Here is a 22640-nt window from a genome sequence, read left to right as displayed (position 1 = left end):
AAAGCATAATGCGCAAGTTGAAGGAATGAGTGAGGCAGAGATATGCAGAGATTTTATGACTGATTCATCGGATCTCGTATTGAATTTCAAGAATGCTTCCTGTATCAAGTCTACCTGGTAATGGAGTATTCGGGCACTGCGAAAATGAGGCAAGATACTCCTGAATACTTTTTCCACCGTCAACACCTTTCATCATCAAGTACCGAAAGTGATCAATCCATGTTCTCATGAGTCATATGCAAGCAGGCGGTCACACCAAGCCATCATTTCTTCATCTCATTCTGAACGAGCGTGACCTTTTCCAAGACCTTGGCGTAGAGGGGGTGATCCTTCTCAAGGCCAGTGAGCTTGGTGGTGGCTTCCTCTGGTGACATAGTGCTCATGATCTTTGCCAACTCTGCGCTCTCCTCATCACCCTCAACGTTCTGGAACCGAAGCGCCATCTCAACACCGCGGAGCAATGCGGTAACGTCGTAGCCACGCTCGGCGAGCTGAGAAGCAGGTCCAATGAATCGTTCCTTGCGACCGAGCTTGCGGAGAGGTGCACGACCAACGCGAACTGGAACATCCTCAAGGTGAGGGTTGGAGATACGGGAGATGATGGTGTCGACGTATTCTTGTTGTTCTTCGGGGGTGATGCCGTGCTTGCCGCTGATCAAGTGAGCCGTCTCCTCGAGAGCCTCGTGGACCTCGTGCTTGATCTCGGGATCAGCCATAGCCTCGTGGATAGTCTTCTTGCCCTTGTAGTAGCCGAAGTAAGCTGCGGTGGCATGGCTGGTGTTGACAGTGAAGAGCTTGCGCTCAATGTATGGTTCGAGGTCATCAACCCAGTGAATACCCTTGATTTCAGGATGACCTGACTTGAAGCCAGTGGTCTCGACACACCATTCGAAGAAGCTCTCGATGACAACGTCCAAGTTGGCATCTGCTGGTTGAGTTGGGACAATTCTGTCAATAGCAGAATTGCCGAACTCGGCCTTTGAGGGGAGCTGGGGAAGGAAGTCGGGCTTCATGTTCTTTGGGTCGATGATTTGCTCTCTCAGTGCGTCGGTGGCATTGATCATGTTTTCACACGCAATGACAGCGAGCGGCTTGGACTTGGTGCGTGCCATGATACCCTCAGCAATGGGTTTGGCGATGAACTTAAGGACGTTTGGACCGACAGCGCAGGTGACGACATCAGCGTCAGCGATAGTTTTGACCACCTCTTCCATCTGGTACTTCGAATTGAGAGCCTTGTAATTGGTGATTGTCTTGCTCTTCTCTCCGTCAGGACCGACTTCTGTGATCTTGTATGATTTTGCAGCATTGATGCGGTCGATGAGGTCGTCTACGACATCGACGAAGACAACCTGGAAGCCGGATTCATGTAGCAACTCGGCGATGAAACCACGACCGATGTTGCCGCCACCGAAGTGCACAGCGATGCCTGGCATGTTGACGTGTGTTGTGAGGACTGGGGAATTTGGGTTCAAGCTGCGTTCAGATCGACAGTCAGTAAAGGTGTGTGAAGTGACGCGATGATCAACAGCGAACAGAGACTGTCTGTTGTGCGACGAACCTTTGAGAAAAGTGAGATAATTCTGGCAGCAGAGGACTGGGAACGGTTGTGATGGAAAATAGAGAGTGCAAGTGTGAGAGCGAAAGAGAATGGGACAATGGTGCTGAGAAAGTACGGTCAACAGAATAAAATATAGAGCGGGATGGATGTCACTTTGGAATGTGAAGCGAACCTGCCAAAAAGCCAAAGCGCCGCTCCCTTGTCCAAGTGCTGCCTTATCCGTGTTGGTGAAGGTCAGAAGTGCCAGTGAAGCTACGGTCGGTCAGCCCCGCGATGCGTCATTTCCCCGTATAAGCGTCGAGTTAAGCTGAATTAGACACCGCTGATTCGCCCGCGAGAAACTGCCACATGTTTAGTCAAAGGTTACAACACGCCCAACCCCGCTCGTCACCACCGGAAGACGGACCGTTATACGTCATTTGAATAAACACCTTCATATATATTGAAGGGCCATGATTAGGTCAATATAGCGTGAGATGATTGTGAAAAGAGAATGAGATCCTCCCTGGACAACAGTCAGTTTAATGGCAGGATCACATATCAGGCAAACAGTTGCAAACATCTAGCAGCAAAGGGATAAATGAAAAGTGTCCTGGTGGGATGCCCACCGGTCAGTGGATGCCCCAAGACCCCTCGTTTGGCTCATCAGGTCTTTGAATGTTACACTACTTCCAAACAATGGGCGATGTCCAAAGCAAACATTGGATAGGAATTTGGTTCTTAGGGAACACCCCTCTCATACCCATCATCTGTACGGCTTCTGCTGAATATGGCCTTCGCTTACACCAGTCGGTGAGCAAATATCTAGTATCCATCCTTCTCGCCATATCTCCGGCTTCTTGATCTGGGAGCACAGCATTGAGCAATGGACACCACTGAAGCGAACAGCATAACTGCAGTCGCAGCCCAGGTCATTCCCAAAAACTTTCCTCCCTTGTAGGCTGCAATGCCGATGTCGTCTCCATATTTATTGACTGCATCGACTGCCTTCACGATGACGGCTGTGGCAATGGCCGATGCTATACCAATCGCCAGGAATGCAAGCTGTGAATCCATGTCAGCACAAATTTGGTGGATTTGTTCAGGGTCATTCTTACCGCATCCATAAGAAAGTTGATCATTGCTGACAGTCGCCCATTTGTGAAGATGCTCCACAGCGCTGCTAGAACAGCAGTGCCAGCAAATGCAACACCAAGGATGTACAGAACCGTCATGGCAGTACTGGCGACTCTAATGGCACGTTCTGCATCGCGAATCTCGTCCGGCCAGTGGAGGTCATCCAAGGTAACCCCGTCAGGAAGGTGTTCTTGAATGATCTTGGTAGGTTGAAAGTGGAATCCCACGGTGCGGTTGGAGCACCCTGTAATGTTTTCCTGCGCGTTTTTCAACGTCGCATTGGGCTTGTACACTCCTTCGCAGAAATCCATGACATGGACATTGAAGAAGTCGGGAAGATCCAACGCCGTGGCCACGTCAGAGCTGAAATCGTTCAACAGGTCGTTGAGGTCGCCCTCCAGAGTGTTGAGTAAATTGTCGAGCGCACCTCCATCGCCATCTGTGGTGTTGAATAGGCTTCCGTGCCCGATACGAGAGATATTCAGCTGTGCTTGTGTTAGCATAGGGAATGCGATGGAGAGATGGACAGCTCACCGTCAACAGGTCGGCGTCTTGGAGAAATGATTTGCTAGAACCTGCAAACAGGCAAAGCAGGGAAAGAACCAATGCAGCAATGGCACACGCCAACGTTAGAAGTGACGATAAGCGCATTGTGGTGCAGTATCAAGATTTTTCGGTTCAAATGTAGTATACTGTATTGATTCTTGCCAGAAGGAATGCAGCAGCGCACAAGAAGGTATGTTATTGAACCGCAAGCAATTCTGCTTGAAGGTCGTCCGCAAGTACAAATGGAGGTCAGGAGTACTGAGGATAGACATGGCAGGATTTTATGTAAGGGCGAGTCTTCAGATCTTTCGCCATGTTTGGATTGCTTCAAAACCTGCCATGACCAGAGCGTTTGCAATCCATGTGTGGTTGACCATGACGCGCCGGCCTCAGCTTAGCGACAAATGCTCCCTGTAACTCCACAAATGGCTGGTTGTCGTGTCACCCAGTGAGCAAGGCTCCCGCCCGGGATGCCTAGCGGTCTGCGGTCGATCTGGCAACCTAGGCGGCTTTTAGCGTCAATTTGGGCGGCTCTTTCCAGGTTCCCCAAGCCCTTGCAGGTGGGTGGCAGGCCCATCGAGACATCTCAGCCACATTCTGATCGTCCCCTCAAACAGGTGGCATACGTCATCCACATTGTTGGGTTTTGTCGTCGCTTGCAAGCCATTAGTGCCCATTCGTGCCATTCCATTCTACCGTAGTCACGCGTAGTCTACGGCGTTGGCTGGGTGGCTCAGTCTCTGTATGGCATGGGATCAGTTCACAATCCCCCGACACCCCGGCTTCCGCATTGTGTGGTTCTTTGGTACGAATACCAAGACAGTCTACACACTACCTGCTCGTACGGAGCGACGCATACCAAGAAGTACCTCGTAGGCCTAGAGTGCCTTCAGACGGAAAGGCGGCATGTTGCGCATGTTTGTGGTTGCCAATGTCCTGTGTTTCGCCGGCAGATGTCGAGGATCGAAGGGTTCAATCGAGATGTGACACACTCCATCATCCAAGAGTAATACTTCTCATGGCGAAGACAATCATTCCGACATTGCAGTTTCTGGCTGTAAGTCTTGTGTTTCTCGCCTCAATTCTTTGATAGCGGTCTGATCCATAGTTAGCACTTGTTCTGGAACAGTGCCACGCTGTCTTACAGCTAGGGCCTCCGGATTTACACCGTTCTCAATCAGCGAAACACAAAGAGACAGCTGAGTTCGATCCAACTCAGTGTTCTTCGATACACACAATTAGCAGAGTATCTAGGTGTGGCCAAGCGCTGTCCTACCAGTAGTACAGATATCTCTTCGAGGATGTCGACCACCTCTCGGGCTTTCTCCCGTTTGGAATCTGTAGACGGCATGTTTTTCGACTAACTTGAGACAAATCGATCCTAATCCAAATCCACAGATGTAAGAGAAGAAGTCAGAGAGCAGAATTGATTTGTTGGTGAATTGATGAGCATGGACGCTTGTCTTTGAGATGGTTGTTGCTTTTGGAGGACGCGTCTGGAGAAAGAGACGTCGCGCCCGCCAAGACCCTCCAACCCGAATGCGAATTGGCTCAGAAGAATTTCGTACCTCCTCCAATTGCACACAAACAGCCTATTAATACCACCTAAGGTACATTCTACAAATCTCTCCTCTGCCGTGCATGTAACCTCAGGATTCCATTGATCACCCTGTTTCTTCTTGATATGGCTGGAGACATGCCGGCAGGGTCGACGTTGGAAGCTGATCAAGTGGTCTTTAACCAGCTCCGACAGCTTCCTCGGTACCGCATACCCTCTATCCTGCACGATTTGCGGAATTTGGAACGGAAGGTTTTCCCTCCTAATGAAGTATTTCCCTTCGAAGACAACCCTATCGCAAAGCAGAATATGGTAGTCCTTGTTGGATTGTCAAATCAGTCAAAGGTGTCGGAAATGGTTGCCTACGCGGTCTGCATAAGATGGAACGGTCGACTGCTATTGCATAAGATCTGTGTCGCGCCAGCCTATCGTCGTATCGGCATAGGGACAAAGCTAATCCAAATGATCGTCGAGTGTGCTCGCCGCTGGTCCTGTCGAGGAATTGACCTCTGGGTCCACGAAGCCAATTACAATGCCAGATGCTTATACTCGAGATCTGGCTTCGAGCTTCAGGAGACCGTGACTGACTACTATGCCAAAGGCCGAAATGGAATCAAAATGTGTCATGTTCTGGAGGCTTGACCCGCAGATCTCAATGGCGCATACTCATGGCGCATTCTCTGCGAAGGCTATCCCTTACATGCACGAGTGCCAGGTGGTTACCAGCCCCTTGAAAGACCCTTTAAGTGCTAAGTGGTTGCAGCTGCACGGTCGCGTTGTGCTCAACTTCATTGCTGCATATCAATTCATGTATGAGCAGCACTGAGCACAAGACACCTTTTTGTTTGTTGGAAGAGACAACGGCAGTGTCGGAACCTATGAATGACTTGCGTTGAAAGGAAACCGCCCACGCTGGCACTCATCCTTGCGCTGGTGGCGGCTTCTGCCTTAGCTATACCAGATCTCGCCTTTCCTATCAACTCCCAGGTCCCTCCAGTCGCTTATGTCTCACAGCCATACAATTTCGAGTTCGCCGCCGCTACTTTTGTGTCGAGTGACCCTCAGATTTCCTATAGCATCGCGGACGGACCCGGATGGCTTCAAGTTGACAGCTTGAATCGGCTCCTGACCGGGACTCCCCTCCAGGAGGACGTTGGAGCCAACACTTTCCAACTCACTGCTTTAGACGCCACTGGAACAGCATCGACGACTGTCACCCTGATAGTGCTTGAATCGACAAAGTTAAGATTGAATGCTCCAGTCCTCCCACAAATGCGACAAGCTGGGCCATGCTCCTCACCCGATTCCTTGCTACTACATCCTCTTCAGCCTTTCGAGCTAGCCTTCAGTGAGAAGACTTTTAGCGGGATCGATCACAGCACCAAATACGAGGCAGTCTCGGATGACCGTTCACCTCTGCCATCATGGATACATTTCGACCCTTCCGGACTCCTGTTCAAGGGCACCAGTCTACCTTTAGTTTCACCAACACTGGTTCCACAGACGTATGGGTTCCTCTTCATCGCGTCGAATGTTCCCGGCTTTGAGGAAGTTGCCGTTCACTTCCATATCGTGGTAGGCTACAATGTTCTGGCGTTCTCAGATGTCTCTCAAGATGTCAATATCTCAAGTGGCGTCCCTTTCAAGACGCCGCCTCTCCGCTCCTCTCTCATGATCAATGGAGAGACTATCGCAGATGGGCAAATTTCAAGCGTAACTACTGACGGACCATCCTGGCTTCGGATAAACAAAAGCCAAATCTCACTGAGTGGCACGCCGCCCGCAGCTATCGCTCTCAACGTTACAATTAGAGTCTTGGACATCTATGATGACGTTGCGAACACAACGATATCGTTGCACGCTGAGCCCCTTCTTGCTACATCCCTAGGCAAGATTGCGACGATCGATATCACTCCTGGAGAGGACTTCTCGTATACTGTAAATGACACCGCATTTACTGGATACGGACGGATCCATGCAGACTTGAGCAACGCTCCCATTTGGCTTCGGTTTGATGAAAAAAGTCGAACTCTGTCTGGGCGACCACCATTGAATCTGCCTCGCGAGACAATTACTACACCCATAAATTTCGAAAATGCGACGGCCAACGTCACAGGCTTTGTGGACATACAGAGGGCAACCATAACCACAATCACCTCAACAGAGACTTTGCAGACGACAGCCATGCCGCACGCAAGTAAGACCAGCATTCCTTACAACACATCAGTTGCTAATAAGCACAACACCAAACGGCCTGTGACGGCCATCATCCTTGCAATAGTGTTTGCCGCATTCGGAGTTTTGCTGGTCATATGCCTTATACTATTGTTGATGAGACGCAGACAGCGTAGGAAGAAGGCTGCCTATGACCAAGCGCACATGCCAGGGGACAGCCCGGAAAGCAGCATGCATACACCAAACCCCATCCTACCGACGCCGCTTAGTCCATTGACCGGCCCGCCTGTGACTTCTTCACGAGAGCCACCTGTCAGACCGCCGAGGGTCGATTTAACATGGACAAATGACTCGTCACAAATGGGTATGCTATCAGGTATTGCCCAAGCGCAGCAAACCAAGTACTCGAGAGCATCGCAGGCTGGCGGACTCTCGAATGAAGAGCGCGACTTGTCTAAGAGAGGGCTTGCTGAAGGCAGCTCTGTCGTTGATGGCTTCACGATGGGGGCAGCAAGGTCATTAAGGCAGGCGTCTCGCAAGTCAGTTGTGAAAGACTTTGCTGCAAACCGCAAGCTGGAGAATCGAGATTCTTTCACAACCAAGCGACAACCAGACAGGCAATCTGTTGTTGGCCTTCCGAATCGAAGAAGTGGCGCTGGACATGGAGCTGGCATATTGGTTCGTTCACATGCCGATTCTGACCACAGACTGTCGCGCGATACCTGGGCATCGAATCCCCCGGGGGAAAGCAGGAGGACGACAGCGGTGCTTGACTCGTTCCCAAATCCTCCAGATGATAAGTCGAGGCCAGTCAGCGTTGAGTTATTAGCCAGATCTAAAAGCCCTTCACAACTTGTCGTCTCCAAGGATAACAATCCAGTGTTGTCTTTTGAGGCACGACGGCAGCAATGGCACACTGAGCGTGCCCGAGCTCGATTGGAAGGAACAGCACGGTTCTCAAACGCCGGTGCTTCTCACATGCTAGGTTTACCACAAGAGCGCACTGGGAGAGCGATAACAGACCGCCATTCAAAGCCATTCACGTTGTTGAGACGCAATGAGGACGTCGGTAAGCCTACGTCGAGGGAGCCGTCATGGTCGAAATGGTCCGGGCTTGGGCCAGCGGCTCATGACTCTCTGAGAGCTGCCAGTCCTTTGGACTCCCTCATTGCGAATCTACCAAGCCCCAGAGCCGACACGAGCATTGCGAGTAGTGGGCAGTTCGAGTCTGCGACGTCCTCTGAAAGTCATTGGGCAGACGAGGATCTCGTGGTTGAGAAAACAGGTGAAGGGTTGAGCAGTTGGCAGACAAACAGGCATTTACCAGCCCCTGCGCGAGCACCATTCGAAGAAATCTCGAATTCAAGGCGCAGTACTACCAGTGACAAGGTAATTACTCATCCTGAACAGGGAGGAGTGTCTGATTCAAGGAGGAAGCATATCAGTGTGGCAGACGGAGGGCTTGTAAGGGCGCAGGGAAGCCATCATGGAAGCTTCCGGTTCATCTGAATGGTAGTGCCCCGGAATGAAGTAACAGAGACCTTTGTTTGATCTTTCACTCCAGATAGGTGCCTGAGAACAAGACGTATACCTGGTATCATTGAGACTGATGGGACTCTTACAGAGTAAGGTGAACTGGGCTTGGCAAGGGTTAGTAAGGCAGCGTCTAGATTTGCAACCGAGTTCGTCATTTATCGCACTGGGCTCCGGGCATAGCAACAATCAAACCTGCACTTGCAACTCGAGACATGCCTTTCTTCAACTGCCTTCTCTGATCCCTGCACGCGACTCTGTCTGCATCCAGCAAACATCCATACCAGTCATATTTATTTCCCCTGTTGTCTGTCGGTGAATGCTGCATACGACCACTTTCCCTCCTACCTCCCAAACCCTGCATCCCGCCTCTTTCATTGTGACCCTCTTCCAATTGTCACTTCGCCCACCTACCAACAGTGAATGACCAACGGTACATGATCATCAACACAGATTATTCGTGTCAGAACTTGAAGAAACACAAAAAGCATGGGTCAGACACTGTCCGAACCTGTGGTCGAAAAGGTGCGTTCATGCTCCAATTCCGTGCCCAACCCTTGTGCAGACATTGTGAATTAGAGGCAAGGCGCAACGGCGCGGGTCTTCCCCCCGCGTTTCCGCACCCTGATGTGCTTGAGACTCATGAGCTAACGACATCGTTGTGACAGGTATCCGACAGCGGCGCCGATGAACTTCTCATATATGGCCTTTCGGCCATGCAGGGATGGCGCATATCCATGGAAGATGCCCACGCCGCCGTACTCGACCTGCAATCTGAAGAGAATGGCAAGCCACAAAAGTCAGATGCCAACAAAAGATTAGCATACTTCGGAGTCTACGACGGCCACGGGGGTGAGAAAGTCGCGCAGTTCGCAGGCGAGAATATACATAAAATCGTGGCAAAACAGGAGGCTTTCTCGAAAGGAGACATGGAACAGGCTCTGAAAGATGGTTTCCTTGCCACAGATCGTGCAATACTGAACGGTATGACACTATATGTACGGATTTGATGGTTTCATGGCTAAGCCGCAGTAGACTCAAGGTATGAAGACGAGGTCTCCGGATGCACCGCGTCCGTTGGCGTCATTTCCCGGGACAAGATCTGGGTGGTAAGACTGTCTTCGCACTCCTTCCCGCACCTCAACTCACAGTGTTAGGCCAATGCTGGAGACTCCCGTACGGTCCTCGGTGTCAAAGGAAGAGCGAAGCCGCTGTCGTTCGATCACAAACCACAGAACGAAGGTATATTGACAATCCTTCTTTTCCTTCCACAGCCAGGGCTAACACTAGTATAGGCGAGAAAGCTCGTATAAGCGCCGCTGGCGGATTCGTCGACTTTGGTCGAGTCAATGGAAACCTTGCCCTGTCACGTGCCATTGGCGACTTCGAATTCAAGAAAAGCGCCGACCTTTCACCAGAGCAACAGATCGTCACGGCCTTCCCAGATGTCATCACTCACGAGATCTCGAGTGACGATGAGTTTCTGATCATTGCTTGCGACGGTGAGACCAGGATCGTACTTTATGGCCCGAATTCGGACTGACGTTTAGCAGGTATCTGGGATTGCCAATCTTCACAAGCTGTTGTTGAATTTGTGCGAAGAGGAATAGCCGCAAAACAAGAGCTGCACCAAATTTGTGAGAACATGATGGATAATTGCCTGGCCTCCAATAGCGAGACCGGAGGGGTTGGTTGCGACAACATGACCATGATCGTCATCGGTCTTCTGAACGGCAAAACGAAGGAAGAGTGGTACGAGATGATCGCCAAACGTGTGGCAGATGGTGATGGTCCATGTGCGCCACCAGAGTACGGCAAGTCGAAGCTTTAGCCTTGGGACCTGAGACTGATCTAACAAGTCACAGCTGAATTCCGTGGTCCTGGTGTCCGGCATCAGTTCGATCACGACAGCCCGGACGAGTATGAGCTTGATTTGGACCATCGATCGAGGCAATTCGGGGGCCGCAGCGGCAGGATTATTCTGCTTGGAGACGGGACTGAGGTCTTGACAGATTCAGACGATACGGAAATGTTTGACCAAAGCGAAGAAGACAAAGACACGGCGAATCAAGTAAAGAAATCAACTTCTGATACTTCTGAAGAGGATTCAGCTCGAAGCGAACGAGAAGGCACACCAGCACCACAATCGGCCAGCGACGAAACCCAGCAATCGAGCCATCAAGATGCTTCTCATGGACCACAGACGGAAATCAAAGGCGTTGTCGATGAGCCGACGAACAAGTAGTTGGACAAGGGTACCCCTCCCTCGACTAAATGAGATACCCGTTACCCGCGGTGCTTTGAAGAAGGATATCTTTGCAATGCAAGCAACGACTGTTTAGAACCGCATGGAAGGGTTGGCTGTTGGGGACTTGTTTCATGTGGCCATGTTTCCATACTAGTGAGATACAGCAAGAAGAGCGGAGGACAGACCGGTGCTTTTAACCTGTGCATGTTGGGGTGGGCTGGTAAGACGTGTCGATTGTCCTAGTTCCCAGACTCGTCTTCTTTTATCCCCGGCCTTCTGTGTTTTTGTTCGCTCGTAGCCCAAGCCAAGCCAGCGCAGGTGTGCCTGGTGCAACAAGGCTGAGACGGGGTGGGAGTTTCCCTCGATTGCTGAGCGGCCGGTTTCCCAAACGGCATGACGTCGAAATGCAGCTCCGCCAACAAGATGATGAATGGAGTTCAGTATCTCGTAGAAACAGGGCCAATGCACATGCAAGTGACGGCATCCTTGGAATTCGTACGCAGACCAGGACCGCGAATCCATGATTCCCATCACAGATTTGTCCGAGCATCTACACCCGTGCCCTGCTGTCACGATATCTGGGTTTCCACCGGCGCGTCACTTCGGCTAACCAGACACGCCAGATAACCCACGGTTGGAGGTCATCCTCGATCCTCGCTCCCCTGAACCTTTTGGAAATTGTTTTTTATTCTTGGCGATTCTTACCTCGACTCGTATTACTATCCATATCATCTCCAGTCTGAGCGACCTCTCTATATTCCTCGTACGCCTCTTCACAAAAGAACATCTCCCCTACAATGTCGTCTCCCTCCTCCACAAGCTCCACCAAGCGGAAGCGTACCACGGCATCCGACCGACTCAAGTCCACTGCCGCCGACTTGCAGCAACCACCATCCCGCGACGCTTCAGGCGAAGAGCTAGCTGATAGCCCCTCACATAATACACGAACTCGCAAGCATGCCTCCAGCAGCTCGATCGACGGCAACGTGCCTCCTAGTAAGCGAGCACGCACCCGGTCGAACGCGAAATCAGGCGAGCCGAATGGAGCCGACCAAGAAGATGCAGGAGAGCTCTCGAGCGCTGCTGATGAGAGCGGACATGAGACCGAAGAGAAGGGAAATTCAACGCAACAAGTCCCAAGCTCGGTCACCAAGGCTTTTGTCAACGGCGAACAAGAGACGATGGCCCAAGTCCCCAAGGCAGGTCTGAGGGATCCCGTTGGAGGATACAAAACGAACCCACCGCCTGTTGGCAGACCTGTGAGAGTGTATGCTGATGGTGTCTTTGATTTGTTTCACCTCGGGTATGTGGATGTCGTAACCCGTTCAGCGCAAACAAGAGATGCTGATACTCAACAGACACATGCGGCAACTTGAACAAGCCAAGACAGCGTTCCCGAACACGTACCTCATCGTCGGCGTGACTGGGGATACGGAGACACATAAACGCAAAGGCCTTACCGTTCTCACTGGTGCCGAACGAGCCGAGACCGTCCGCCACTGTCGCTGGGTCGACGAGGTCATACCCAACTGTCCCTGGATCGTGACGCCTGAGTTCCTGGCAAAGCATGAGATCGACTACGTTGCCCACGACGACGAACCATACGGTGCAGCCGAAGGCGATGACATCTACGCCCCGATCAAGGAAGAAGGGAAGTTCCTCGTTACCCAGCGGACAGAAGGTGTGTCTACGACAGGGATCATCACGAAAATCGTGCGTGATTATGAGAAATACATTGCTCGCCAGCTCAAGAGGGGCACATCTCGGCAGGAATTGAATATCAGCTGGCTGAAGAAGAACGAGCTCGAGCTCAAACGGCACGTGCAGGAGCTGAGGGAAAATATCAAGACCAACTGGACCACAGCAGGTGGAGAGATTGGCAGGGATCTCAGGCAGTTGTGGCAGAATGCGAGTTCAAGGCCCGCAAGCCCGTCGCCGTTCAACAGGCAGCTCAGCAGCGAGACGATTAAGAGTCCTACGACGGCGAGCGCCGTGGAGCACCTCAGACATCTGGAAGTGCCGGGCAGTGCGGAACGCCGAAGTGATTCGCCTGGTAGATTCAGTCGGAGCGATGACTTTGCCGCAGGTTATAGTCTGGGACTGATTGGGGGCGTTAAGTCTTGGGTACGTATACCCTCCAAACCCCATACACCTAGGGTTAGCCAGCGTGGGAGTGAGTGTCTATCTCAGTGCTGACATATGTATGCTTTCTAGATGATGCGAGGTCGGCGTGCGCTCAGGGACAGTCAGCCGCCGAGCCCGGATGGGAGTGAAGACGACGAGGCTAGAAGTCCCCTTAGTGCGAGCGTGAGTAACAATGGCGATGCGACAACTGGGCTGAAGACGCCGCCCTTCCTTGGAAGAGGGAGAAAAGGGAAGAATGCGAGTGAGCTTGACCTGGAACAGGGAGAGGATGAGGATGAGGAAGAGCATGAGAGGGACGCTATGGACGTTATGCATTGATCCCCGGCAATCATAGGTCTTGTGTTTTCTTTCTCGAGGAGGAGAATGACGTCGCATCGATTCGACGATTCGCTTCAGACTGCATAAGGGTGTAGAGTTGTATTAATTCTGTTCGAGGAGAAAAGGGTTGAGGCGGGTAAGAATACTGACGATAGCGTCGTCGCAGTTTGGCAATCAAAACTTACAGCTTGATATGTGTGCCTAGGGAGCGAGGCGAAAAGTATGCATCGCATTGGCCGATAATAGACGTTTCTTCAACCTACGATCGTTGTATAAAATCGCAGGGATCCGACTTTTGATCGTGTTCAGGAATGAATCGTTCTCGGTATGCGAAGGTTGCAGCAAGAGACAAGTGACAAGAGCTGGTGATTGATCTGTCAATATGTTGGCATTTTGACGTCTATGAAAGCCTGCCTCTATTGAATAGGTAGACCTTCCGTCGACCGTTCGAATTGTGAGCAACATGGCGTTTTCGACCATGCCCTTTTCTCACGATGTCCCATTCAGCGCCCAATCCTGATTTTTCCATCTGCAAGATCGAGAAGCACAGGGTTGCCGGTAGCATACCGTACGAGCCTTAATTTCAAGTCGTGGGCTGCCAGGCATCTTTTCATTGCCATGAGACTTGTTTCCTCTTTTTGTTGACCTATGATCTGGGCTTTTCCTTCTTCTCCTTCCACAAAGCGCTCAAACCGACACCAGACACTTTGACAACCTTGAACCGCACACCGGGAATATCACCCTTGGCTTTGCCCTTTCGACCGAAACCGGCGAGCAGGACCTCATCGTTCTCGTCCACGAAGTTCAAGCAACCGTCGTTAGGCACTGTAGAATTCACTGTTAGTATCACTCGTTGCAATGCATCTCCTTTGCTGAGGGGGTTTTGACATACCGAAAGCCGTGACCTTCTTTCCGTTCTTGATGAGTTGGACTCTGACACATTTTCGGATGGCCGAGTTGGGCTGTTTGGCTTCGACACCGACTTTTTCGAGCACAATGCCTTTGGCGTGTGAGGAGCCACCGAAGGGCGAGGACTTGTAGGCGGTTCCGAGGAGACGCTTCTTGTAGTGCAGATCGGCCCAGCGACCTTCCTTGCGGGCGGCAACGAGTTTGCGGGCGGCGTTGAGACCACGGGGCTTGCCTCTGTTCGTCATTTCTGTAGGGGTCTGTTAGCTGGATAGAATTTTGAGGAATCGAGTCGTATGAGGATTGGGAAGTGAATTCGCCCGTGGGGAAGTGATGTAAATGGTGATAGGACGGGTGCCGGTGCAGTGAGACGGAATCAGGCGTACGTACTGACTACTGTGACAAGCAGATGTTGACTGGGATCGAGAAATGGGCGGCTCTGGAGGTCGTTGTCGATGGCGGCGCGAATTTGATGTCTCTGAGAGAATATCGAAAGTTCAGTGGGCTTGGCAGCCAAGCCTGCGGTGCACCTGGAAGCGGTGGACTCCTGGGTGGGGGCGCTCGATTGGCAGAATTCGTTGCGGCGGAGCAAATACAACAACATCTGCAAGTTCATACTCTTCGATTGTCCTGGTCTTGCGGGAGTGCTTACCTCGCAGACACGTCCCCTAATGACATTGTCCGCGTAGAGCTAATATCAGGCGGGAGCATTTGCTCTCCGCCATAACAACCATGGCATCTACCCGAAAGGCACCTCTTCTCGACGTTCCGCCCTCACCACTTGAACGGCCAAAGTCCAACATCTCCCGCACCAACACCCACCGCCTCCCGCCACCAGCGCTGTTCCAAGGCCCGCCCTCGAAAAATGCCTCGCACGTCTCGCTCGCTCTACCGGGCGGCGACCGCTCCGGTGGTGAACCAGAACACTCACACCGCATACCTCGACCCTCTCGTGTTCCGGCTGCAGCATCCTTCTCAGGCCCCTCGCTGCGTCAACCCGCCGCCGAGGCCGACGGTAACCGCGCCGAGAACCTTTGGGCCGAGATGCAGAAGACGCTCGCGGACGTCGAAGTCTCGGCATTGAACACGTCGCATGTCTTTGGGGCCAGCCACGCAAAGGCTCTCGAAGACCTGCGCATGGCACAGTTGTCCCTGGCGCAGACATGGGCGAAGAGCGAAGCCGATGAACTTCATGAGCACGATCACGACGACTTGGTGGACAGCGCGAATGCGACGATTGGCAAGATCGAGGCCAAGGGTGCAAGTCCCAACAAGACGAGACGAGGGAATGCGAATGCCAATGCCGCGTTTACGAACAACAAGAATCTCGAAGAGGAGACGGAGCGGGATATCCAGCTTGCGAGGAAGAGGAGAGAGGCGAATGATCGGTACTTTCAGCAGGTCAATCGCGGCGTGCTAGATGTGGTCAGTAAGCTCGACGAGGTGGCGGGCGCCATGAGACGAGTTGAGCGCGAATCGAGGGACATCTGGGATGAGTCGACCGAGGATGATATCAGTGGAAGTGAGACGGGGTCGGCGACGGACCATACGGGAATGACGGATAGTCCTCTGCCCACGAGGAAGCCAAGGTGACCTGGTGTTGACCAGACTTCATCATTGTGCAACATCCCTACGTGATAACATAACATGACCGTCCGCAAGAGATTGACTGTCGATCATCGGAGAAACACCACAGCAGTGTTAGTAGTCGGACTCTATATCAGGACAGGAATGAGTCTCAGGCTTTGTGCGTGAGACGCGCGGAGGAGGGAGTGGGCCGTCGACGATTGCCGCAAAGTCGTATTCAGGATGACTCCTGTGGCCTTAAAGGCGTCGACAGCACACAACAATGTCCAACTGGAAGAGCGTATTGCAGTGATGGGTCCTTGCATACTTGGGCACATACGAGGTGGCAAGGAGATTCACTTGCTCATGCCACAGAACCAGGAGTACTGATCGAAGAAAAATCTTGGACGTCTCGATATTATCTCCCAGGTCGGCCGGTTTTGGAAAGCTCACGAGGCAAGTCCTGCACTGATGGAAAATTCAGAGGTAGGGAGAAATTTTGCTTGCACAGGTGGCGGGAAGACAAGGACAGTGTCTGTAGAGTCGTATCCAACAATGGGGTGGGCATCCAGGGCGTATTGTCCAATTTGCCCATCATGAGAAACTTCTGCCCTTGGTCTCTGTATTTCTCAGTCATGCTATGTGGTCGTATATAGGGGACGACTGTAAAAGGAGCCTATCCTCTGATATGTACCTTCCTGCGGACGGGAAGCAATTTAAGATCCTTCAGAATCGTGTCTGTATCAAGCATCGCTTTGATCTCCACCGCCCCGGTCAAATCGGCTTCGACTTGCTCGCTTCGAGTCTGGCTTGCCCTCTTCGTCATCAGCGAAGCGTACAGATGTACTTCGATGTCTGCCGATAGGCCGATGTTGCTGCAAAGGTGCTTGCACGGGGACTTGGGGCGCACTGCTACTTCTCCGATGTGTAGTGTCATCACCTTTCCCCTGGAAGTCGGAAGCTTCGGTCGCGTCTTTCTTGCTTTCGTCCTGTAAGCCAGAAGAGGCCGGTCGACTTCCAGTCGAAATGCCTTGAGATGAGCCCGAACCGCTTCTCCGCCGAGTTTTGAAGTTGTTGACACTTAGAAAAGGTCCAGGCGTCCGAGGCAGAGAAGCGAGATAATCATCTTGACGCTCTTCGTCGTCTAGTTGCGCCCAGATGCCTTCTGTGTCGGTTGCAGGATGAGGGCGAGCCGAGACAGTCGCTGGGCGAGTGCGTCCAACCAGTAGTGGCGTTTGCTCATCCACGGACTCTCTTGAAAGCGATGTAGAACTTCGTTTCCGTCCGTCAGGAAATAATGGATTCTGATCTTCCGAGGCTGACTGCACCAGACCAAGTCCTGGTGTCAGCGGAGTCCGAGGTGGAATGGCTTGCTGCGCAGATTCTGCAGGTGTCACATTATCCAGCCTCCATGACAGAGCTAGGACACCCAAAAGCAGTATAATCGTACCCAACGCCACAAAACAAGCATGCAGAGTACTCAGTCTTGACGCTTGCTGGAAATAAATGAGACCATCTAGGATCGCAATGATGTTGTAAACACAAAAGACGAAAGGGTATAATACGCTGGTGCTGCACAATCTTAGGCCAAGGTGTAAGTAATATAGTTGCGTCAAGGCGAAGAACAGTAGAGCAATGAGGATAAGCCAGGACTGAAACCGGTTAAACTGATTCTTGTGGTCGACAATCGTTCGAACCAGTAGCTCGACAGCCGACTTTGCGACAAGGAGAGAATGCGCAGACAGAATGCCAGATATAAGAGCGTAGGAGAGACCTCGAATGAGGCGTAATCGGTGGACTCTGACCTTCACAGGCTGAGGCAGTTGAGCCGTAAACGAGCGTGTGAGCGACAATTGCGGGCGAGAAGTTGTGGATGCTGATCGCGGCCTTTCGGGCTTGGGCAGGCTCTGGGTGATGTGTTCGTGAGATGACCACATCCTGAGGACATGAGCAAACAGTATAGTGGCAACTGCCACGATCATCGTCCCGACCATCCATATTATGAAATCCCGGCGATTGAGAAGGTCCAGCAATTGTCGCAAATTGTGCGCTGGCTCCGCAATGGCTCCAAAGGTCGCTATGAGCGCTGCGCCGGAACAAGTCAAGAGTGTGCCCAGGAGGGAGAATCGAGTGAAGGGTTCACCCAGTAAGACAGTCGCGAATGCCGTATTGAAGACCAGCCCTGAAGCCTGCAGGGTGGAGAGAACCGGCAGAGGTAACGTAGTGATTTGAATAGTGCTGCCGATCAAGTTGGAAACAACAAACATAAACATCCCCAGCTGCCATTTGCGTCTCTTATAAGGAGGTCTTCTTGTTTCTGAGGCATGTTTGGCATCTTCGATGATGTGGGACTTTCGCTGGAGGGTGAGACCCAGGCTTTGGATCGAGGTAGACAAGAGGCCGACAAGGATGCCAATCTATCTCATTAGCTGGTATACTCGCGCCAGGACCTCAAAGACTTGCAGCAATAGTGCCCTGGGGCGAAAGGTCACCGAGTTGGCCCATAGTCGTGGATGATGGTTGTGGTTGTACAACGATCCATTCGTGAAGTCAGCTCAGCCGAGCCATTCATCTTGATTGTTCAGACATCAAGGTTCGTAGTACGGTGTGACGCTCGTGGTGTTGGTATCTTGAAAGCATCGACAGGGAGAGAATTAAAGGAAGTAAAGGATGTTTATGGAGTAGAAGGGTTGAGACTTTGGACGTGTGGCGGTCGACAAACTGCGGTTCTGGTTGGTGTGACTTCATCTGGATCAATGATTTACCCATGCCTGGTGCAGCCCTTCGCTAGCTTCGGCCTTGAGCTTGGCTGCTGTTTCCTTGCGTCGTCACATACCACCATCTTAACTCCTGCTGGCAGTACGATTGAGGATACATACAATACATCCAACCAGGCACTCTTTCCGCGACCGGCACTTGAAGCTTGAGGGACTCCCTAAGGTGCAGAAACCTTCCTGTGCAGACCATCATCCGCGACCTCGAAGCTCGCTATCAAGAGCAACACTTCTCCCCTCCTCTCCTCTCCTCCTACTCAGTTGAGCTGTTACCGCTCTACAATCTGCCATCATGTCGTCTCATCCGCTCTCGGACGACCAGGTACGCCTCTCATATCTGTACGATGAATGGTACAATCCATGCTAACAACTGGTTACAGGTCGCTTCCGAGCTGAAGAAGATGACCGCCTTCATTCGACAAGAAGCCCTCGAGAAAGCTCGCGAGATCCAGCTCAAAGCAGACGAAGAATTCACCATTGAGAAGTCCAGACTGGCCCGAGAAGAGAAAGCCGCTATCGACAGAGAATACGAGAAGAAATTCAAGCAGGCTTCAATGTCACAGCAAATCACACGCTCAACCATGGCCAACAAGACACGATTAAAGGTGCTCAGTGCGCGGCAATCGTTGCTGGACGACCTGTTCGAGCAGGCAAGAAACCAAATAGCCGTATCTGGAGCAAAGAGCAAGAACTACGAGGAGATTCTGAAGGGTTTGATTCTGGAGGGATTGTACATGCTTTGTGAGAAGAAGGTACAAGTCCGGTGCAGAAAGGCCGACAAAGACAAGGTCGAAAGTGCGGCCAAAAAGGCTGCTGCTGAGTACAAGGAGAAGGTGGGCAGTGAGTGTGAGCCGGTGATAGATGAGAAGAATTGGCTGCCAGACGAATCGTAAGTCTTTTGAGAACAAAATGCCTTGGGGAAACAGGTGATACTAACGTAGCATGCAGCACGGGCGGAGTATTCGTCGTTGGTGGCGGCGGCAAGATCGAGCTGAACAACACGTTTGATGAGAGGTTGCGGATGTGCGAGAGTGATGCCCTGCCCAGCATCAGAGCCACGCTGTTCGGCGAGAACCAAAACAGGAGATTCCACGATTGAACAGGTATCGTACTGAGTCGACGTGAGATTTGAAACAGGAGACAGGAGTCGCTTTTGTTACTCTAGCATTGTGGCGACGGGAACGCTGCGATTGAGTCTGGCGTCGAGTAGAGCTCATTAGAAGAAGCCAGTCCTTTCGTCTGTACCAGGAGGGCAGGTGTGTGGTCATACTGTTATGCCAACATAAACGTTGACAGTCATCCATGATATTGCAAAGTAATGGCATCCTTTGGAGCAAAATAACACCTTGTCCACCAACGCCATGCTTGGAATACATTGTTTCAGAACCTCCCCAAACCACATTCACAGTAATACAGCATGCATCTATTACTCGCTCAGGCCTAATTGCTTGCGAATCAGCCTCTCGGACTCTGAGGGTTCCGAAGACCCTAACCAGTTCATGTTCTTATCAGGATCAGTTGGGCCTTCGTCTGTACCGCCTTCCATTTGAATCTCTTCCTTTTTCAAAAACCGCTGCAAAAGATTCTTGCTCCTTTCCTCGCTGCGAAAGTCCATTGTATCTCGTAGCTGGCCCGTCCTGGGGTCGAAAATATTCTTCTTCGGCCGCGGTTCTGTCCGCACACTGTACAATAAACGCCAATAGAGCGACTGCAAAGCGGCTTTTGCCTCGGTGCGGCTAAGATGTGACGCGCCCGTATCAATGATCGAGACCAGCGTGGTCCGGACGGCTTCAGCCATCCTGTCGACAGACTTGTTGAACGCGACCTCGTCTGTGCGGGATTCGAAATTCGCAGGACGACCGGCGTAAGCGACTGCAACGTCAAGGACATGGGTCAGAGCACGAAGGGCTGTATAGTCCATGTTCTTGGGATCTCGGTGCCGTTTGGGACTGAAGAAAAGTGACTTCGAAACATGCTGTGTCAGAATCTCGAGATATCCGGTCTCAGGCAGGCAACTCCCATCCTTCCGGCTCTCAGCACCTAGAAAGAACGTCTGCGCCAGGATCAGGCGGGCCCTAATCGCAGCGGGCGAGACCGGTAAGATGTGACCTAGCAAGTGAGCTTGCAGGGTGGCGTCTTTCAGATGGTGTCCGACATCAGCGATCATCCTCTCGAAGATGTGAGAGCGCATATCAGGATCGGACAAGTTGAGCAGAGATTCGAGAATCTCCTCGACCTTGACAGATACTCGACCGTCGCTCATGAGCTCGGCATCAATAGCTAACCGACATACCAGCGAAGTCAGTTTGCTGAGTGCCAAAAAATCCATGTCCTGACATATTGACAGGAACAGATCCAATGCCGCGAGTAGATATTTCGGATCACGCCTGACAGGCTCGCTTGCCACACGGTACTTTGGATGGATCGTCACCGCGTCCTGAAAATTGGACACATCAGCCCCCAGTGTCTGGAAGACAGTCTGGACATCCTGAGCCGTGACGTTATTCCTGGTCCATGAAGCGCTCGAGTTGCGTATGCATTCAATATACGCGTTCGCTAGGTCGTCCTGCCGTTCAAGCACGACGCTATCGAACGTCCAGGTCAGCGCCTTGTCTGATAGTCGTCCTTGAGCAGCGAGGTCGGCGATATACCCGGACTTAAAAGCCCGTGATCTCGAGTCATCGTCTCCTACACGCCAGAGGTCTTCGGGGATCGCATCATCCGGGAACTCATACCGCACAGGAACCTCGTCTTTCCAGTCATTCACCCCGTCAGCGCCGAAGAACAAGAACACTCGATCTGCAGAAAGAGCTTCGGTACGTTCCACTGCGTCCATGAGCCTAGATACTCCGTCATGCCCATCTTCATCATTCGTAGCGACAGTCGCAAGCAATTTTCTATCCAGACCCAGGATATCATCTCGTTCTGACGGGCCTTCTGATGCTTCGTAGTCGGTCCGTGACTGCCGGACCTTCTCTTCAATCCCCTGGTCGTCGAAATGGTCGCCTATAATACCTGAAATGTCGAAATTGGTCGCCTTTTGTCGGGCATGCAGGGCACGCAATTTGTCCTTGCCGACCAAGGGATCGGACCTCCCTCTCGTGAAGGCGCTTAGCGTCTTGATTCGCTCAGCCTCAAGCTTCTCCTCGTCTACTTCCGGGGAAGAAGAGCGTGATGTAACATTGCCGTTCTTCTTTCTTCCAAATAGACCACTTAGCGACTCCAACGAATCGAGTGATGCCGTGTCATCGTCGTCCGAGTCGCGTATCGCGATTACTTCGCCATTGCGGAAGACTGCTTGCGTCGAGGTGGGTGCGTTGACAAACGTAGTGCGTTTGATGGGCGTGGGTGATGGCGAGCTTCTCCTTCTGTCTGCGCTAAGAAGGGAGGGCTGTTTGGAAGTCAAAGGGGACTCTATAGGGTCTTTGGGTCGAGGACTGCGGAAAGGAATTGACTGAACACCCGAGCCTGGTGCGGTCAAGGGTGAGAACGTAGGAGCTTTCGGCGTTAGTAGCTTCTCGTCTGCTCGTGGTCTTCTGCTTTTAGGTGTCGTCACTACTCGGGTGATTTCTATATCAGGACTGTTCGCTCTCCTGTCAGTCCTGGGAGAAGACACCACTCGAGTGATTTCAAGGTCGGGGCTAGGGCTGCGCGTCTGCTTGGCCGCTACAGTCGAGGGTGATGATCGCTTCGCTGGAATTGTGCGGTTGATGTAGGGTCTGAAGAAATCAGATATGCGTCGCTTTTTTGGCGGGCTAGGGCTCGTCATTATTACAGCACTTCAACATCAGAACAGCCATGAGAAAGGTAACGCAAATGCTGTGTCGATTTGGAGGAATAGATTGACGCCGTACGAAGTGTGGCATCGATGTCACGTAGCATGACATGGCGCGCACCCGTCCGCTTTCGAATAATGGGGGCCACCATGGGCAGGGACGCGGTGGACGCGTTAAGTTTCATTGCGCCAAGGTCGCCTAAAATTTTGGCTGGGCGGGTGCCTGGGGGTTAAGCGGCAGTGCCCGAGTGTGGCTTGGGACTGCCGTGGACTGCCCAAGAACCGAATCCAAGATAAAACGATTATTTCGGCTTGAAAAATTCTCAACTTCCACCGTTGAGATTTTTCACCTTTGCCAACATTTTGTGAGTTACAATCAACAATGCTGTCAACGGACACGCCACGCCATCCAACGACGC

At 52.0% G+C, this 22640-nt stretch overlaps 12 protein-coding genes across 12 annotated transcripts; 6 read left to right on the top strand and 6 right to left on the bottom strand.

The window, feature by feature from the left end:
* Positions 1 to 51: 51 nt before the first annotated feature.
* PV05_10214 (uncharacterized protein) lies at positions 52 to 1724 on the bottom strand. Its single transcript, XM_013456630.1, has 2 exons — positions 1562 to 1724; positions 52 to 1476 (listed from the first exon to the last, which is right to left on the bottom strand). The coding sequence occupies exon 2, from the start codon at positions 1434 to 1436 to the stop codon at positions 264 to 266; it is 1173 nt and encodes a 390-aa protein (XP_013312084.1). The 5' UTR covers positions 1437 to 1476; positions 1562 to 1724; the 3' UTR covers positions 52 to 263.
* A 570-nt stretch (positions 1725 to 2294) lies between these two features.
* On the bottom strand, positions 2295 to 3397 carry PV05_10213 (uncharacterized protein). Its single transcript, XM_013456629.1, has 3 exons — positions 3212 to 3397; positions 2659 to 3162; positions 2295 to 2605 (listed from the first exon to the last, which is right to left on the bottom strand). The coding sequence occupies exons 1-3, from the start codon at positions 3326 to 3328 to the stop codon at positions 2366 to 2368; spliced, it is 861 nt and encodes a 286-aa protein (XP_013312083.1). The 5' UTR covers positions 3329 to 3397; the 3' UTR covers positions 2295 to 2365.
* Positions 3381 to 4685, bottom strand: PV05_10212 (mitotic-spindle organizing protein 1). The gene is made up of 3 exons (XM_013456628.1): positions 4500 to 4685; positions 4369 to 4446; positions 3381 to 4320 (listed from the first exon to the last, which is right to left on the bottom strand). Exons 1-3 carry the CDS (start codon positions 4572 to 4574, stop codon positions 4255 to 4257), a joined length of 219 nt encoding a protein of 72 aa, XP_013312082.1. The 5' UTR covers positions 4575 to 4685; the 3' UTR covers positions 3381 to 4254.
* Positions 4686 to 4865: 180 nt separating this feature from the next.
* Positions 4866 to 5509, top strand: PV05_10211 (uncharacterized protein). Its single transcript, XM_013456627.1, has one exon. It carries the CDS (start codon positions 4908 to 4910, stop codon positions 5421 to 5423), a length of 516 nt encoding a protein of 171 aa, XP_013312081.1. The 5' UTR covers positions 4866 to 4907; the 3' UTR covers positions 5424 to 5509.
* Positions 5510 to 5543: 34 nt separating this feature from the next.
* On the top strand, positions 5544 to 8562 carry PV05_10210 (uncharacterized protein). The gene has a single exon (XM_013456626.1). The coding sequence runs from the start codon at positions 5664 to 5666 to the stop codon at positions 8463 to 8465; it is 2802 nt and encodes a 933-aa protein (XP_013312080.1). The 5' UTR covers positions 5544 to 5663; the 3' UTR covers positions 8466 to 8562.
* Positions 8563 to 8664: 102 nt separating this feature from the next.
* On the top strand, positions 8665 to 11219 carry PV05_10209 (uncharacterized protein). Its single transcript, XM_013456625.1, has 7 exons — positions 8665 to 9014; positions 9158 to 9473; positions 9525 to 9598; positions 9647 to 9731; positions 9785 to 9991; positions 10043 to 10303; positions 10355 to 11219. Exons 1-7 carry the CDS (start codon positions 8979 to 8981, stop codon positions 10732 to 10734), a joined length of 1359 nt encoding a protein of 452 aa, XP_013312079.1. The 5' UTR covers positions 8665 to 8978; the 3' UTR covers positions 10735 to 11219.
* Positions 11216 to 13456, top strand: PV05_10208 (uncharacterized protein). Its single transcript, XM_013456624.1, has 3 exons — positions 11216 to 12040; positions 12096 to 12861; positions 12952 to 13456. Exons 1-3 carry the CDS (start codon positions 11535 to 11537, stop codon positions 13198 to 13200), a joined length of 1521 nt encoding a protein of 506 aa, XP_013312078.1. The 5' UTR covers positions 11216 to 11534; the 3' UTR covers positions 13201 to 13456.
* Positions 13457 to 13569: 113 nt separating this feature from the next.
* On the bottom strand, positions 13570 to 14564 carry PV05_10207 (40S ribosomal protein S23). Its single transcript, XM_013456623.1, has 3 exons — positions 14497 to 14564; positions 14093 to 14356; positions 13570 to 14025 (listed from the first exon to the last, which is right to left on the bottom strand). Exons 2-3 carry the CDS (start codon positions 14352 to 14354, stop codon positions 13847 to 13849), a joined length of 441 nt encoding a protein of 146 aa, XP_013312077.1. The 5' UTR covers positions 14355 to 14356; positions 14497 to 14564; the 3' UTR covers positions 13570 to 13846.
* A 183-nt stretch (positions 14565 to 14747) lies between these two features.
* On the top strand, positions 14748 to 16395 carry PV05_10206 (uncharacterized protein). Its single transcript, XM_013456622.1, has one exon. The coding sequence runs from the start codon at positions 14839 to 14841 to the stop codon at positions 15697 to 15699; it is 861 nt and encodes a 286-aa protein (XP_013312076.1). The 5' UTR covers positions 14748 to 14838; the 3' UTR covers positions 15700 to 16395.
* Positions 15726 to 18381, bottom strand: PV05_10205 (uncharacterized protein). Its single transcript, XM_013456621.1, has 2 exons — positions 18136 to 18381; positions 15726 to 18089 (listed from the first exon to the last, which is right to left on the bottom strand). Exons 1-2 carry the CDS (start codon positions 18175 to 18177, stop codon positions 16416 to 16418), a joined length of 1716 nt encoding a protein of 571 aa, XP_013312075.1. The 5' UTR covers positions 18178 to 18381; the 3' UTR covers positions 15726 to 16415.
* Positions 18382 to 18451: 70 nt separating this feature from the next.
* Positions 18452 to 19839, top strand: PV05_10204 (uncharacterized protein). Its single transcript, XM_013456620.1, has 3 exons — positions 18452 to 18768; positions 18827 to 19335; positions 19395 to 19839. The coding sequence occupies exons 1-3, from the start codon at positions 18739 to 18741 to the stop codon at positions 19543 to 19545; spliced, it is 690 nt and encodes a 229-aa protein (XP_013312074.1). The 5' UTR covers positions 18452 to 18738; the 3' UTR covers positions 19546 to 19839.
* Positions 19711 to 22331, bottom strand: PV05_10203 (uncharacterized protein). Its single transcript, XM_013456619.1, has one exon. The coding sequence runs from the start codon at positions 22213 to 22215 to the stop codon at positions 19873 to 19875; it is 2343 nt and encodes a 780-aa protein (XP_013312073.1). The 5' UTR covers positions 22216 to 22331; the 3' UTR covers positions 19711 to 19872.
* Positions 22332 to 22640: the final 309 nt, after the last annotated feature.

The sequence above is a fragment of the Exophiala xenobiotica genome (assembly GCF_000835505.1).
Source record: "Exophiala xenobiotica strain CBS 118157 unplaced genomic scaffold supercont1.6, whole genome shotgun sequence".
Taxonomy (NCBI): Eukaryota; Fungi; Ascomycota; class Eurotiomycetes; order Chaetothyriales; family Herpotrichiellaceae; genus Exophiala; species Exophiala xenobiotica.
Note: the sequence above shows the minus strand (reverse complement) of the source record. Positions and strands in the feature narration are given on the sequence as shown.